The sequence below is a fragment of the Chaetodon auriga genome, chromosome 20 (assembly GCF_051107435.1).
Source record: "Chaetodon auriga isolate fChaAug3 chromosome 20, fChaAug3.hap1, whole genome shotgun sequence".
In the NCBI taxonomy this organism is placed as follows: Eukaryota; Metazoa; Chordata; class Actinopteri; order Chaetodontiformes; family Chaetodontidae; genus Chaetodon; species Chaetodon auriga.
This window is the reverse complement of record NC_135093.1, coordinates 5,542,128-5,558,180: the sequence shown is the minus strand read 5'-3', so window position 1 is coordinate 5,558,180 and position 16,053 is coordinate 5,542,128. Positions and strand designations below refer to the sequence as shown.

The following is a 16,053-nucleotide window of genomic DNA, read 5'->3' as shown; positions in this document are numbered from 1 at the left end:
CTCCCTCCGGCTCTTTTCTTCTTATCAGCGTTGACGCAGACTGACCGGCTGTTACTGTGACCTGTTCAGTGCTGTGTGAAGTGTTTTACTGTAAACGACCCTGGAGAGCAGAGAGAGGACGACACAGCTGGCTGATTCCCACCGTTTCATGCTGCTCACTGGCTTTTTGGTTGGTGACCACACTCATACCCCTTTAAAGGACAGACCGCTGACTGAATGGGTTTCAGCTCATGTACAAATACTTTGCTGTTGTGTTTTAGCTTTCTGAGTGTGTTTTGACCTCCTAACAGCATTTATTTCATTAAAGCATCATTTCCACATTCAGTATAGGACAGCTTAGGCTCTTCAAACTCAGGCTCTGATGGCGCTTTGTCAGGTAAAACAGATAAAAATAACCCTGATGATGCCATCACGCTTTTGTTGCATTATGGGAAATGCAGGAGCTAGCGTTTTTGGAGCTTGTCCCACATTAGAGGAACCCGGGGAAGATATTTCTGACGATATCTCCTGACCCTTGGCATTTGCCTTTTGGCCAAGTAAAGGATAGCTGTGACATTTGGTAGAGACATTCATGGCCCACAGAGGATGAATCCTACTGTCTTTGTTGATCCCTTGACTTGTCCTCTAGCACCACCAGCAGGTCCAAAGTTTTCACTTATCCTCTGAGATATATCAGGATTGACCACATGGATTGGCACAAAACTTTGCAGAAACATTCATGGTTCCAAGGCTATGAATCTTAGTGCCATCATGAGGTCAAAATTTGTCCACTATTTTGGTTTATGACCAAAAAACTGCTAATCACATCTACCTCTGTCTCAGCTGTACCTTGAGCTTAGTGCTGATTGTCAAATGTTAGCATGCTAACAGGCCAAACTAAGACAGTGAACATGGTAACTGTCATTGCTTTAGTTTAATTTGCCTCACAGAGCCGTTAGCGTGTTTGTAGACTCTTAATCTTCTTCTATTCTCTCGCTGCTTTAAAAAATAACATCTGGTCCCCTTCACAAACAACAACACACGTGTAAATAATTCTGCAATATATGTGAAATATGACTGCCCTGACAGCCGATCTGATCTTAACTCAGATTCAAAGCTCATTAGCCACTTATCCACCCACCGTTGTTTCACTTACACACACACATGCACACACACACAGTCTGTTCAGAGATTGGACGGCAGCTAATGAGATGACCGCTAATCCTCAGAGCTCAAGGCAGAGAAATGGCCCTCTCTTTTACGCACACACACGTACACATCACACACAAAACTCACAAAGAGAAACCCTAAAATTCACACCGATGCCAAGTTCACATGAGGTCTAGTTAAAAGAGACAGAGGAGAAGATCAAGCCGAAGACAGCTCCTTACGGAGGAGTGATTGTTTGGTGATTTTCTTATGAAGTGAGTGAGGAAGAGGAGAAGGGAGAAATTTAGCACTGCCCGCTCTGAGGCAGGACAGAAGGAAAAACAGGACACAAGGTGCAAAGTTAAAGGTAAGATGCTATTTTCCTCTTTTATCTGTCAGCACACTGTATTTTGTGCACACAGATGTCATTTATGTGGATTAACTGGGTGTTTGTTCTTCCAGCACAGACAAACTGTAAAGCATCTGCAGGTCAGAAACACTAATAGGTCAGTTTGGGATTTGACAGTTTGAACATATTTATGTTATTGAATCCATGTTTATAGATTCATGAATGTATTTATGTCACCAAATCAGTCACAGCACACTGACTTTCAATTAGTGATGGACTGAAGAACTGCCTTAATCTGCTTTTAAAAGTATAAATACACAGAGGAGTAAAATTAGGCCCAACATGTGCACTGACTTTGTTGGAAGATAAGAAGAAAACAAATGAATAGTGAGTCCTTTCCACCTCTTCCATTCATTCTCGCTGTCTCTCCCTTTCTTTGTCTCTTGCTTCTTTTGTCTTCTGTCGACTGAAGGCCAAATGCTTTCTTAAACTGTCTCCATCAATTTGCATTTTGTCCCAATAATCAAATAATCTGGATTGCACAATCTCATTAGGCTAATCTGGGACTGCCTGTGAGTGTGTGTGTGTGTGTGTGTGTGTGTGTGTGTGTGTGTGTGTACTGACTGGGTTGAGGGTGTGTTTCAGAATCAGAAAGACAGAAAAAATAAAAAATTAAAGGAAAAGTTCAGCATTTTCAGAAATTAATGATAACTCTCTTACATCTGAACGGTAAATATGAAGCTCGAGTCAGCAGACGTTTGATTAGCATGGCATGGAAACATAACAAAATCCACCTACCAGCACCTTCACAGCTCACTAATTTCATTAGTTTAATCTGCTCAAAAACAAAGTGTAGAAACTAAATGTTGTCACTAGAAGACTGATTGGACTTGATCAGCTCGGTGCATCAGCAGTGACTTTGTGGAGTCTCCATGTTTGCCAGTGACAAAAAGACAGAAGGGTACTGTTTCTCCTATTTCCAGTCTTAACGTCAATTTAAAATAACCGGCTGCCGACTGTAGGTGAATGTAGTGATGTGAGCATGGTGTTTATCTTCTCATCTAATTCTCAGCAAGAATAAGCGTTTTTTCCAAAATGTATTTCTTTAAAGCAGTTAATTGATAATCCTATAATAACAACGCACAAACAGCTTTATAGTGAGCTCATCTTTTAGATGGCATGGCTGATATGATGGCTCAAAGTGTAGTTTTAGGCAGCTGTTATTAATATTTGCTTTCCGCTATCTGGATATCTGCTGAAAACATTGCCCCCAGAGGCTTAATCGTCATCAGACAGTGGGTTCTGAGATTTAACAACTAGCTAGTGAACATAGTGGAGCATTTAGCAGCTACAGAGCCAGATGGTGTTGGCGTTCAGAAACACAACTTCAAATGAATGGTGATGATATGTCAGTGTTGGATTCACAACTTTAACCCCCGCTATGTGCAAGTGCTCAGAAAAATCAGTTATGGTCCAAAAAGATTAGCTACTGAGGGTAAAGAGCAATTAAAAACAAGGATGTGTCTTTCTTTGCAGGGTGGTGCTGTTGCAATGGCGAGGCCTGGGCGCCCTGTGTCAGAGAGCTACCAGCCAGTCAGTTATTCAGGCAGTCAGTCGGTCTCTTTCTCCACTGAAGCTGGGACCGTGGGACTGGAGGATGAGGATGATCGTGCACCCATTTTCTCCCTTTCTAAGAGCTCCATGGATGTGGTCACGGCGACAGGGTCGCCGCACAAGCGGGACCCGGCCTGGACGAGAACGGACCTGAGACGCAGCTCCAGCACCAACACACACTCCGAGCAGAACCCAGTGACACTGAAGCAGCTGCACCCTCACGTGTGGCAGCACATCAACGCCACCAGTAGCCATCAGTTGCCACTCACAACCCAAAATGTGGACGTGCACAGCCCTCCTGCCCTCAGCGAGCGCTGGATTGCCAACATGCAGCGCTGGAGCCAGTGCAGCGGCAGCACACACAGCCGCAGCAGCACTCCAGAGACTATTGTATGGAAGGATGGGACCTCACGTCCCTCGAGTCTAAGCCAGGAAACCCCTAACTCTGCTGTGCCAGACTCCCCAATGTCCAAACTAACCTTGTCACCAACCACACCTTCTCCTTTTATCTCCCCGCTGCAAACACCAACGTTACCATCTGAGGATCTTGTGACTTCTTCTTCATCACTAATGCTGAGCACACATCAGCAGAAAGACTTACTTGTGTCCTCGCCCACACACTCTCCACTGCCGTCACCCCTGCAGGCTCACACCTCCTCACCTTTGCCATCCAACTCCCCCAAACTGCACCACCTCACCAGCACAGAGAATGTGGGCTTCCTGGAGAATAACTTGCTTTCTTTTACATTCCCGTCCCCAATCCCATCATCTGTTAGCTTAGCCGAAGGAGGTGCATCATCAGATCCTGAATGCTTTGCTGATGACTTGATAGAAGAACTTCACAGTCCTGGAGGCACGCAGTTAAAAGATGGAGGAGTCAGAAGCCCAGTGCAAATGTTAAGCTACCTGACACCTAATTCTCCATCAAAGGTGCAAGAATCAGGTGAGTCAGTTTGCTATCTTGAGCTGCCATTGCAGTCAGGGCAAAGCTGTCCAACAGGCCGAGGTTTGAGGTCACCCCTGGTTACTTCCGTCAGTGACTCACTATTGGGTGGCTGTTGCAGGTGCAACCTTAACACCAGGGAGGGCATCACAAATGCTCTAAAGGTTGAGGTGTTCAGGGAGGAAGGTACAATGACTTCACGGCGGGACCTGGTTGATGCAGCAGTGCAGACAACTTCTCCCATTGGCTCCTTGTGGGGCCTGAAGATGAACATGTCCGCCTCCAACATGGGCTCCCATTCAATCTTGGGTTCGCCACCTGGATCAAGACTGAACCTGAAGTCCTCAGTTGGCTCAAACTCCAATCTGGTGTCACCGTCCTCCAGCATGTTCCCAGTGAGCAGTGGAGAGGAGGAGGAGAGACAAGGAGATGACAGGACGTGGAACTCCGCCTCCACGAATGATCTGGACAGGAGGAGGTCGTGTCTGAAGATCCAGGGGGAGGAGAAGGACGAGCTGGGGAGGAGGAGCAGCATGAAGCAGGTGCAATGGGATGAGGACGGTATGACGTGGGACATTCACGGGGCGTCTCTGGACCCGGAAGTTCTAAGCACAGCCATACAGAAGCATCTGGAGCTCCAGAACAGCCCCCATCCAGAGAGACGTACTTCCAAGAAGAAGAAAGCACCAAAGCCTCCTCTCATATCGAATGTAGTGAAGGCCATGGCACCAGAAGTTAATCCACCTGTAATGGCTAATACATCAACTTCTACAGCGGAGGGTGAGACTGAGGAGACACCTGTCGAAAGCAAGGAGGTGGAGGAGGAAGGAGGAGACAAAACGATGGAAACGGCAGAGGCTGCTTGTAGAATAAGCAAAGCTGAGGGAGATAATGCAAAAGAAGAGGATGAGGCGTGCGGAGAGGAAGGCACCAACCATCCTAAGTCACCCTCACGAGGGAGTGTACGTAGCTGCAAGAAGAGTGTGATCAGGTCCCTGAGGAGGCCCGGGTGGTGTGGAGGCTCCAGGAAGGCAGATGACTGATCCTGGAGACTAATCTAATGACTTTGATTAGCACATTGATTGTCAATAGCCGATCAAGTCCACAGTTTGCACAAAAGCACTGCTAATAAGCTCTGAAAGCCATCTCTCAGTCTCTCAGAGAGACACTGGGAGCGGTTCTTAATTTATGTGGTTTTATCCTGATGGCGTGTGGACTTTCATGTCATCATTTGGTAAAAAAAAGGAGATGCAATATTATACAATATTATATAATATCATATACACTCATAAGGATTAAAACATTAGCAAGGATGTAATTTCCACAAGGGTTGACGGGAGGCATGTCCCCCTGACTTCACATTGTCCTCTCATTGTCCAGCCACCGTTATTTAGAGGAGGCTATGAAAATGTTGATATGTTCATCTGAGTTGCACAACAATCTTAACATGGTCAAAGGTCAGCTTCACTGTGACATCATAATGTCGTGCAAAAACACTTTTGTGGCCATTATTCAACATCATATCTCCTGAACTGGTGACACTAACCTCGGCTGTCCTCCTTCAAACTGTGCTGATTGTTTAGATCTTCTGTGCTGACGGGTTGAAGATGTTTGTGAAGCTCCACGTTTTACTGTTCGTAGCTTTTTTTGCAGCAGCATCCGCATATGAAGCATTGTACTAGTCACCACAAGCTGACTGGTTCTGCTGATATTGAGCTTCAGGTGAAGACGGCATGTTTCTCACTGGAATCATACATGTCAATAGAGTGATAACTTAAATTTCGCCAAGATGTAAACTTAATATATTTTGTTAAATTCCTTCACTGCATATATGAGTCTGGACAGACATGGATATAAACTATGACTTGACTGGTTGGTGGAGGAAAACAGCTGCAAAGCAGTAATTCTAGCTGTAACTTCATTGTGTCCTCCTCCCACTTCTGAAAATAAACCTACAAACTTGTTTTTTAGTGATGCGTAGAAGCATTTCTACTGAGGTTTCCATTGAAATCAAGAGTTATCAGTACATCTGTAGGGCATCTATCAGATAATACACTTGTTAAAGCTGGGGTAGGCAGTATTTCTCTTGGTGTCATTCGGTCACAATAACATTTGAGCATATTGTAATTCAAGTGGTCTGAAAGACTTCTGCACCTCCTCTTGGCTCTATTTTTGGCAAGAGAAGTCATTCCTATTGGCTGTTCTACAAGTGCAGATGCACATATTTGTCCCCTGAGATGGTGACAGCCTGATTCAGTGGTGGAAAATCCTGCGGAAAATCCTGAAACTGCTAAATATCCAACAGATCCTTTGGCTGAATGTGTGAACACGTCCCGGCTCCGTTCAGAGCCTCAGGTTCATTATGTTCGGTGCCACGGCGCTCATATCGATGAGTGACAAAGAGACATGATGACAAACAGTGGGGAATGACTTTTGAGTGGCGACAGTGATGTGTGTGTCTGAGTGTGTGTGTGCATGTGTGTGATGTAGCCTCTCATCCCGCTGCCAAAGCAAAGGGCTGGAGGGGCATCTTTGAGAAGACGAGTTGCAGCGAGGGGGATCTTGGCGATGCTCGCGCTGTGGAGAGCAGAACCTACGAGGTTTCGCAGGGCGACCGACTCCTTCTGCTCCCGTTCAGCGTCGTGGGTCTGGAGGGACGAGCTTGGCGGAGTGATTCGAGGCAGCAGAGAGAGAGGTGGAAGGTTTTGCATGGGTTTGCACAGGTTTCGCCTACTGCAGCTTTAATGTAGACGCCCAATAAAACCAGATTTTGTCTTTGTATCTCTGTTGCTCTAAAAATGTTTGTTTTGTTTTTAAATTACGATGAATTAAAAAATCTTATTATAATGGGTACAGTTTTGCAATACTTGTACTTTGCTTGAGTGTGTTCATTTTAAGCTGTTTTACACCTGACTGATACTGGATTTTTTTTTTTATGTTTGAGGGGTTTTAGAAGTCTGATAATGATATATCAGACAGTACTCTTGTGCTGTATTTTTAAGGGCATTATTAACACATAACATAAACCAACATTATTAAGACTCATCCTTTAAATGTGTTTCTTAAATTACTGTGACACTTTCTACATTATGTCCAACACATCTTCTTGCACATACACAGACACTGATAAGCTAACGACCGCTAATACTCTGTACATCTACTGGACTACATTGCGGATTCGCCACATTTGGGAATCAGTAATATTAAAACAATAACATAATATTTATAATAGTGTAACATTGTGAAGACACATTTAGTTAATAATTCTGTTATTTTCTTGTTTTTGCACACTTTTGTTTAAAGTTTCTTGAGTTTTGTTTGTCATAAATCTTTGAAGTTACTGGGCCTGACACGATATAAAAAACAAAAAGCACAGGCAAGATCTCCTACTCATCACCGACAAATAAGGGAAGTGTTATGGAAGCACATGTCAGGATTTACTCTCAAATATTTACACAGATTATTACACAAGAGGCGACTCAGCTCAAACACCGGCTCAAAAGCACACGGCCGAGCCTGTAAACTCTTCCTCCCTCTCTTCCCACACTGGCTCGACTCATTCACTGTGGAAAACATACACAAAGTTGAGTTGCATGTAAACTTGGTGAACCACAGCGGTGAGGTTTGACCATTCAGGCGCTGCCATTCAGATGAGCGGGCACATTCTCTCTCATTCAACACAGAAAAAAGCTCCACTCACTAGTGGCTTCCACTGCAGTTATTGTTGTCATATTTTCACAGATGTGTGTAGAGCAAGCGGGAGGGTCTCTGATGCTTTTCATTTATTTTTCTTATTTTCTGGTCTCAGTGCACGCAGATTAGTTTATTTGCTTTGGCTTTAAGGCCTCTAAGATTTCTGCCTTGACTGCAACAGTTTTGATTGGGACTATTTGTACGACTGGCAACCATCGATACCAATTTTTAAGCTTTTTAAAACATGTGATAACATACTGGCTAAACAAACCAGCGTGGCTAAAACACAGTCTGCGCTCTCGGATCAAACATCATTTCTGTGCTGCCATTTCTTGGTATTGATCAGCCAACGTGTCAGCTGACACTGATGTGCGTGTCGTAAGCTACTATCATCCTGGCTTCTTCCCGGTTCTGAAGCATGAGTATCCATAGAGGCCATCTTCACGCAGGTAACAGCATCTTTTCCAATGAGTCATGTTTACACAGGATGAACTATGAAGGAGCTCGGGGCTGTCAGAGATGAAGGTGATTTTCAGGTCACTATGTCACTGCTTCAAATCATGTGACGTGGTGTTTGTTTGTGTACAGTGCTGTGTTTTGTTTGTCCTGTGTGCATGTTGCTGTACTGGGAGCATACTATACGTATGTGAAAGTGCTGATGGGACTCCGCGAAATCCCCTTTTTCTCAGCGGCAGTGGAAACTCACAGCCACAGGAGAACAATCCAGTGTTCGGCCTTTGTTGTGACACAGTTCATTGTCCCCGGAGGTGTGCTGCTGTGTGTGTGTCTGTGTGAGTGTGTGTGTGTGTACTGTATGTGTACCTGTGCATGTACATCTGTGTGCCCTTGCTGCCTGGTATAAATAGTGTGGGATGTGTGCCGGCCGGTGATTCTGTGGAAGACGATGGCTGTACCTGGACCTCCTCTGTTCCTCCTTCTGTCTCTGCTGCTGCCGCTGCTGTTGAGCAAGGCATCTCTGCCCGCAGCTGCGTACACACTCACCCCTGGGCGACAGCCACAGCACAAGCTCCTCCACCTGGGTGAGGGCAAACATGCACAAACACACACCTCCAAACAGCAAACACAGATGCTCTTGACAAAGCTATTTTTTCTCTGTTTATTGGGACTTGATCTAATTTCCGTGTGGTGTTTCTCTCCTCCTAGACTGGCCGAAGGATTGTGGCATGGCTCACTTCAAGCCCAACATGGCCGAGAGGATTGTGTCTGGGAATGAGGCCAGACCTCACTCCTGGCCCTGGCAGGTCTCTCTGCAGGTAAATCTGACTTTGTGCTGATGTGGTTCAGATTCAGGTCTTGAATCAAGGACACAACTGACTGCATGAAAATTTAAACATGAAACTCCAGTACAGTAGTTTACGGTATAAAGTCTTATCTGTAGGGCTGCAACTAATGAATGATGTTTGCATGGAACATGAGAAACCTGGTTACTCATCTCAACAACACCAGAGTCCAGGCTTCTGAGTCTTTATTTCTCACCATCTCAGCCACAATGTGAGAGACAGAGACAACACTTCTCAAAGGAAAGGAAAGCACTACATATGTATGATTATGCTACAGTTGTGTATTAAGTATAACCTGACCAATATTGGATTTTTAAGGCCAAAACTGATATTTGTTTTTGAGATTTTAAAAATCTGATAATGATTTGCTAGCTGATTTGCTTGTGTTATGTCATGTAAAGCAGAACATTTTACAGTTGAAAAACTCATCAGTGCTCTCTGGTGGACAAACTACGCCAAGTCACTTTTATTCATAAAGATCCAACGTGCTCTCAGTTGAGGCAGATGGGTCAGGATTCCCCTGAGCACAGGTTGATTAGAGGAATAGTACAAAATGTGGCTGGGCTTGGATGATTTACTGTTTGGCCTTTAATCTGAGCTATTTGGTGGATGTCTGGTTCGTCTGTGGTGAAATGAAAGTAATCAAAGTGTCAAACCTTAAGTGCTGCTCTTTCTCATTCAGTCTGTGTTTCTGTGAGAGATATGAGGGAAATCAAAACGACCTTTTCATCACGGAGGAGGCTGTCTGCTTCTCTCTCACAGGTTCGTCCCAGAGGAAGTAAACATTACATTCATGTCTGTGGAGGAACTCTCATTCACAAGAACTGGGTCCTAACTGCTGCTCACTGTTTCCAGAAGTAAGAATGAACGCAGAAAAAGAAGTGGTGGAAAGAGAAAAGCACAAAGGCCTTACTGTAAGTGCTCTTCTTGGTCTCTCAGGGGCAAAGCCGAGGATGCTGGGAGCTGGAGGATCGTCCTGGGGAAGCACCAGCTGAAGCGCTCAGAGACGGCAGAGAGGATTTTCCCGGTGAAGAGGATCTACAGGCACGAGAACTTCCGTTACCCCGCTCACAGCGAGCTGGACTATGACATCGCCCTGGTGAAGGCTGCCACAGACATCATCCCATCAAACTTCATCCGCTACGCCTGCCTGCCGCGCAAGCAGACCAGCCTCAACCCGGGACACTACTGCTGGGTCACAGGCTGGGGGGACACCCGGGGTGAGTGGAGGAAGGGGGACAGGAAAGCTCTGGAAGAAGCCATGAGGTCCACTGATTGGCTGCTGGCAAACATGACAGCCAAGGTGGCAGACTGAGGCCGAGTGGTGCTTTGAGATATAAGCAACTGAATAACTGTCAAATGTCACCGTGCCTGAATACTTTGAGATTTCAACACTTTGAATAGTTGAAAAGGAACCAGAAGAATAAAACCACATAAATTCAGATAGTTTGCAAAGTAAAATATTTCAGTTCATTTTCTTTGATTAATCAGATTATTATGGCCCTCATTTGCTTCCATACAAAGGCAGCAGACTAACACACTCACAAAGACGATGCTAACAGAATGATGTTCTCCATCTTAGCCTAGCATTTTAGCACGCTAGCATTTGCTAATAAGAACGACACCAAGTAGAGCTGAGGATTATGGGGACATCATTAGCTTTCAGGTGGCTGTTCATAGACCAAAGTGCTGGAGGAGTAAAAATGTTTACCTGCTGATGGCGCTACAGGAGAAGTCAGGGCAAGTTACTACAGTTCACCCTGAGGGGGACATGAAAGTCTGTGCTCTGTGCCACGTTCATGACAGTCCACCCAGTAGCTGTTGAGACATTTCACTCAAAATTAAACATGTTCAACCTGCTGATGAAGCTAGAGGAACAGTCTGAACCAAGATGATGAGCCAACGTTAGCATGCTGCTCAGATGGCTAAAAAGTCAGGCAGAGTAGGAATAAAAATGCAGTTTAAATGTTGTGCTTGAACTCATTTCAGGTGGAAAGGAGAACGTATCTCTGGCAGAAGCCCTGAATCAAGCGCGTCTGCCCATCATTGACTTCAAGACCTGCCGGCAGAAGAAATTCTGGGGCGATCGTGTCCGAGACTCCATGATCTGTGCCGGGTTCAGGGACAAAGAGGACCCACCTGCTGCGTGCCAGGTGAGGACTGAGTTTACAGACTGTGTTGACGGTAGAAGTGAAAAAGTCTTGTCATCTAAATTCCCCACCTCCTTCCCACCTGTCTTCTCTGCTTCAGGGTGACTCTGGTGGTCCTCTGCTGTGCCAGCTAGGGCGGGACCGCTGGGAGGTGCACGGCGTGGTGAGCTTCGGCCCCATTGGCTGCACCGTGGAGAACAAACCCAGCGTCTTCACCCGCACCGCCGCCTACATCCCCTGGATCGAGGCAACGCGCATCAGGGACTTCTTCCTGCACTAAGCGGGCCACCTGACTCAGCAGCAAACATAAGCTCTGCTCCGTGTTATGTCTGATGTCCACAGACGACTAAAGCGTTTTTTTCTAAAAGCCACAGATCATTCATGTTCCACTGACAAGTTCACCACTCCTGCAGCTTAAAACCACTTCAAGATGTAAATACATGTTCTGAATGTGTGACAACTGTTTTCTAACACACCACAATCTACAGTCTACGCTATGCACTCCTCTGGTCTGCAGACAGCACAACGATGCGACAGAGCGCGGCATAGTTTACACTACTCATGACCTTTTACATCCCGTCTACATTTGTGCAATAAAATTGGTTAAAAGCAGGATCTTTTCCCATTTTTTTATTATAGTTTTTAACACAGTGGGTTTATAGACATAAGCAGCACTTACAGTACAGTTTTACAATGATTTCTTCTTGCACAGTAAAACAGAAAGCACTGCAGATACGCTTCAATAAATACACAAGTAGAACTGACCGTAAGGCTTAGCTCTGCGTTCGTAGTTGAAACTCTCTCTGCTCTTCTACAAAAGAAGAGTCTTTTAGTCCAAAATCAGTACATGGATCCACTGGCATTCATCTGGTGAACCACACACATCAGATGACACCTGACAAATTGGCTCATTTAACCCAAATTTCATGGGTTCATTGATTTCGAAGCTAGCATCAGATATAAGAAATGGCACACCTCTGATAACATCCTCACAGGGTGTTCTCATGACCGCTCGGGTCAGTGAACAGAGGGCTGTTACAGGACGGTCTACATCTGGAATTCCAGTAGAATTTAGTCCGCATTTTCACATCTTTTTCAAACACATCTATTAATACCCACAATGCTCCTGGAAAGGAAAAGTGGCTATTTGGGGGGGGGGGTGAACCAGCGAACTGGGACCAACTCACACTTCCTTGAAAGGCACACTGCATTTGACCAGAGTCTAATTCCTCTTAGCGCTGTGGTTAAAGGCTGTGTCCTGGAGAGATATTTGGCCCTAATGTGGAAGCAGATGTGTAAGTGTGTGTGCGTGTGTGTGTGTGTGTGTGTGGGGGGGGGGCGTTAGTACAGCCTGGAGGATGACGAGGAGCCGCTGATGTGGTCCCAGTTGTTGTAGAGCGCGTAGGCACCAGACAAGGCTAAACCAGCCAGGCCTCCTCGGGCTACACCTTTTATGCCACCTGTTAACACACAGCAAAGGCAGAGTGAGCGCTGCATGAACAACACGCACCAAAGCATCTGTCGAACAGCAACTTCAGCACATAGTTCTTTTTAATTTAGACAAAGTTTTTTTTCACCTTCAGATCATTTCCAGTGATCATCTCAATATCATTCACTGTGCTGCAGTTTGAATGACATGACATGTCTACAGAGCGTTTTCAGAGTACATGGTAAATAAAATTAGGAAGGTATTGAAATAAGCATCATAACAACTATTATGTCATAATACTGTGATGCCCTTCCCGCTTATGTATCTCACCAAATATGAGGAGGCTTACTGCCCTTAATGAGGAGCAGCATCGGTAACATGCTGCACGCGGCAATAAAGCCGTTTCTGATTCTGATTCTGATTCTGATTCTAAAAGTCAAGCTTTTTGTAAAATATGCAGATACACAAGCAGAAAAGACACCTACCGCTTGACTTGAAGAGCATCCCAGTTAGCGTCCCAGCAGCCACTGTGTTGATGTCATCTTCTGCTCCTCTGGCCTTCTCTATCACCACCCCGAAAACACTATATAACAAGGCTGCAATGACAAAGGAGAATGCACATAGGTTTATATAGAGGTACCTACAAAACTGGCTTATACCACATCTGTCTTACACAAGAGTCACGTCACAGTCATTCAGAAGAGGGAAATTTAAAGGTTAGCACACATCACATCAGCACAAAATCTATTAAAGCATACCTTTAAATAAATAATGCTTTATTTACATGTTGTAATATGATTTTCATTGGTGAGATTGGTTCAAACTATCATCCATAACACTGAGTGATTTTTGAGTCACGATGTAATGGTCTTACCAACAGAGCCCAGAGAGTTGGCCCATGACGCACCCTGTCTGGTCACCATGTTGATAATCCTGGGGAGGGACAGCAGACATTTAGAGGACAATCCGACTAATCCAGGTGTAACATTGGAGGAAATAATACACAGAAACTGAAGTCTGTCTCCACACTCACTGTACGTTACGAGGTTTGGACCATGCCATGTCTCTAGTCTCCTTCAGACCCATCCTGAGACCATTAAGAGCTCCGAGTGTTGCTCCTGTAGACAAAATAAAGAAGCAGAAAGGCTGAGTGAAGCATTCAGTAAATAAACATAACACTGGAAACTGAAAACATTTAGATATTTCAATTCTGGTTATTCCAGCTTCATCAAATGCCAAAAAGTATATGGAAAATCAAACGTGACTGCTGGCGATGGCGACTCTGTACTTCTGACATTTACAAGAACTTTTACTACAGTTTTCACAGTCGTATGGAACAAAAGGAGCTCTGTAAATCCCACCATTAGAAGTGTAATTCCTGCAAACTGTTTCACAGTGTGGTGTCACAGCTGTTAGCGATCTCTTACCAGTCATGCAGGATCCTCCGATGGTAATGAAAGCCAGTTCGAACCTTCCCCTGGTTTTACTGGTGCCTGTGGGTAGGATGAACTCATCTGTGTCCTAAAACACAACATCAACAGCTGTTACAGGCAGACAGAACAGACAAAAACACTAAAACACATTAAATCGCGACACCGAAAACAGCTAAACTTCCTCTTTAGCGTTTTCTTACCTGAACCAGGTAACGAGGGTCAACATTGAGGTAGGGGGACAGAGGACTCATCCCCGTCACTGAAATGACATTACAAAAGAAATGGTAGCTGACGTTTTACACAATTCTAGATTTATATATTAAGAAAACCAAAGTAGTGGGATAGCAGCTAGCTGGTGTGATGCTAAAAGCATCATGTCGCTTACGGGGAACACCGGCGAGCTCTGTGTTGGAGTATTCAGGTGCACCTCCTCCAAAGAGACTCCCGAAACCGGCTCGGGATCCTCCCGATCCTTGTGAGTTGTTGTCCATGGTTGTGAAAGATTCGAGGGGTCACCTGGCGAAAACTGGAGCCAGGGGGGGTGCTGCTAGCCGAGCCGACCTGGCTAACGTTAGCTAAGGGCTAGCTATGTCGCAAAACTCAAAATCCGCGACCAACTGATCAACGACGAGCTGCTGAATTCACCAGCAGCAATAGATGTTGTCCTCTCGATGTGTACGTTGAATCCTAACGAGTTTTCCAAGTGAAAACACCGGATTTTTGTCACAGATTACTGAGCTCGAGTTCTTGTCAAGTCCCTGACCTCCAGCAACACGCTCTGCCGTAAAGTGATCACCGACGCTGAGCCGTTGTTACGTCAGCGAGAGCCACCACGAAATGTGGATAAAATAGACAATATTGTTATACACATCAATTTCATGTTGTTATTTTAAGGCCATAACTCATTCTCAAGTGATAACTAAAGCCAAAAAAACGTCTTGATGACGCTGGAGAAGGGTCGACTTTACGACACCTCCACAGATCTGGGATCTGTTTACTTAACCAAAGGGCCAACGGTGAGAAGCGGCCAGAGCATTACAAAACAGACCGGAGGCGAGGGGAGACGATCTCGAGGTCGAAACAGCAAATATTGTTTTTCAGTCAATAATTTGATCATACTTTAAAACATTTTACATATAAACGTATAAATAGTGGTGGAGGTAACAGGAGCAGCAGCCTATCTCAAAGTATAAAAATGTTCTATTCCAAATAAAAGTACGGTTTTCAAAGTTATATTTATGTAAAAGTACCGGAGCACTTTCAGATTCTTCTTCTATTTGGTTTCATTTACTTATCCTCACATGAATGAACATCCATGTATTTTAGTTTCACTCTTTCTTAAGTAGCTGACTGTAGCTCCACCTTTACCAGCTGCAGCATTAATGGTGCTTACACGTTAATGCATCACTTATTATAATCCAGTGATACTACATATTTCATTCTGAAACGGGCCATTGTGTTTAATGAGTACTTTAAGTATATTTTGATGGAAGTGTTTTTACTCTCTCACTTATCTAATAAATTGAATGCAAAGTATTTCTCCTCTGGTATTACTGTTCTAAAAGATCTGAGTACTTCTTCCATCACTGTTGTTTTTTGCTGCTCACCTGTTGCATTTCGTTGCAGAGCTGGTCAGATAGAAAAGTTGGACTTCCTCACATGCGCCACCGGGAGGCAGCAGAGAGCTGATCGTAAAAACAGACCAGCTGGAGAAAGGTCAAACCCGTTGGTTCTGCTGTTGCTCAGTCCTCTGTCTGATTAGGCCTGATTTAATTGGCTGATTTAGTTAAACTTGTTCTCGGTCATGGCAGATACAAGCTGGCTCTGCATGATGCTGTTCGCGTGACTTAATGTAGAGATGTAGAGCTGGGTTAAATAACTTCCATATGACACCTGTCACGCCTTTTACTGCATGATTTCCCACCTCTCAGACCCACTGGATACTTACCCATGATGCAACAGAGAGAGACCACACACATGCACACGTACGTGCACATTTATGCAGCGCAGCCC

At 44.8% G+C, this 16,053-nt stretch overlaps 2 protein-coding genes across 2 annotated transcripts; one reads left to right on the top strand and one right to left on the bottom strand.

Moving 5' to 3' along the window:
• Positions 1-8,631: 8,631 nt before the first annotated feature.
• On the top strand, positions 8,632-11,596 carry LOC143339501 (elastase-1). The gene is made up of 6 exons (XM_076760761.1): positions 8,632-8,767; positions 8,892-9,001; positions 9,791-9,885; positions 9,968-10,248; positions 11,018-11,181; positions 11,279-11,596. The coding sequence occupies exons 1-6, from the start codon at positions 8,632-8,634 to the stop codon at positions 11,456-11,458; spliced, it is 966 nt and encodes a 321-aa protein (XP_076616876.1). The 3' UTR covers positions 11,459-11,596.
• A 197-nt stretch (positions 11,597-11,793) lies between these two features.
• Positions 11,794-14,830, bottom strand: timm23a (translocase of inner mitochondrial membrane 23 homolog a (yeast)). Its single transcript, XM_076760868.1, has 7 exons — positions 14,426-14,830; positions 14,241-14,299; positions 14,035-14,128; positions 13,641-13,725; positions 13,482-13,540; positions 13,093-13,203; positions 11,794-12,638 (listed from the first exon to the last, which is right to left on the bottom strand). Exons 1-7 carry the CDS (start codon positions 14,529-14,531, stop codon positions 12,520-12,522), a joined length of 633 nt encoding a protein of 210 aa, XP_076616983.1. The 5' UTR covers positions 14,532-14,830; the 3' UTR covers positions 11,794-12,519.
• Between the last annotated feature and the right edge of the window lie 1,223 nt (positions 14,831-16,053).

Excerpts from the sequence above, each read along its gene's own strand:
- LOC143339501 (XM_076760761.1), top strand. The coding sequence starts at position 8,632 with ATGGCTGTACCTGGACCTCCTCTGTTCCTCCTTCTGTCTCTGCTGCTG. Across the intron at positions 8,768-8,891 it reads GCACAAGCTCCTCCACCTGG|ACTGGCCGAAGGATTGTGGC; the intron begins GTGAGGGCAAAC and ends CTCTCCTCCTAG. Across the intron at positions 11,182-11,278 it reads ACCCACCTGCTGCGTGCCAG|GGTGACTCTGGTGGTCCTCT; the intron begins GTGAGGACTGAG and ends TCTCTGCTTCAG.
- timm23a (XM_076760868.1), bottom strand. The coding sequence starts at position 14,531 with ATGGACAACAACTCACAAGGATCGGGAGGATCCCGAGCCGGTTTCGGG. Across the intron at positions 14,300-14,425 it reads AGAGCTCGCCGGTGTTCCCC|TGACGGGGATGAGTCCTCTG; the intron begins GTAAGCGACATG and ends ATGTCATTTCAG. Across the intron at positions 13,541-13,640 it reads TCCAAACCTCGTAACGTACA|GATTATCAACATGGTGACCA; the intron begins GTGAGTGTGGAG and ends GTCCCTCCCCAG.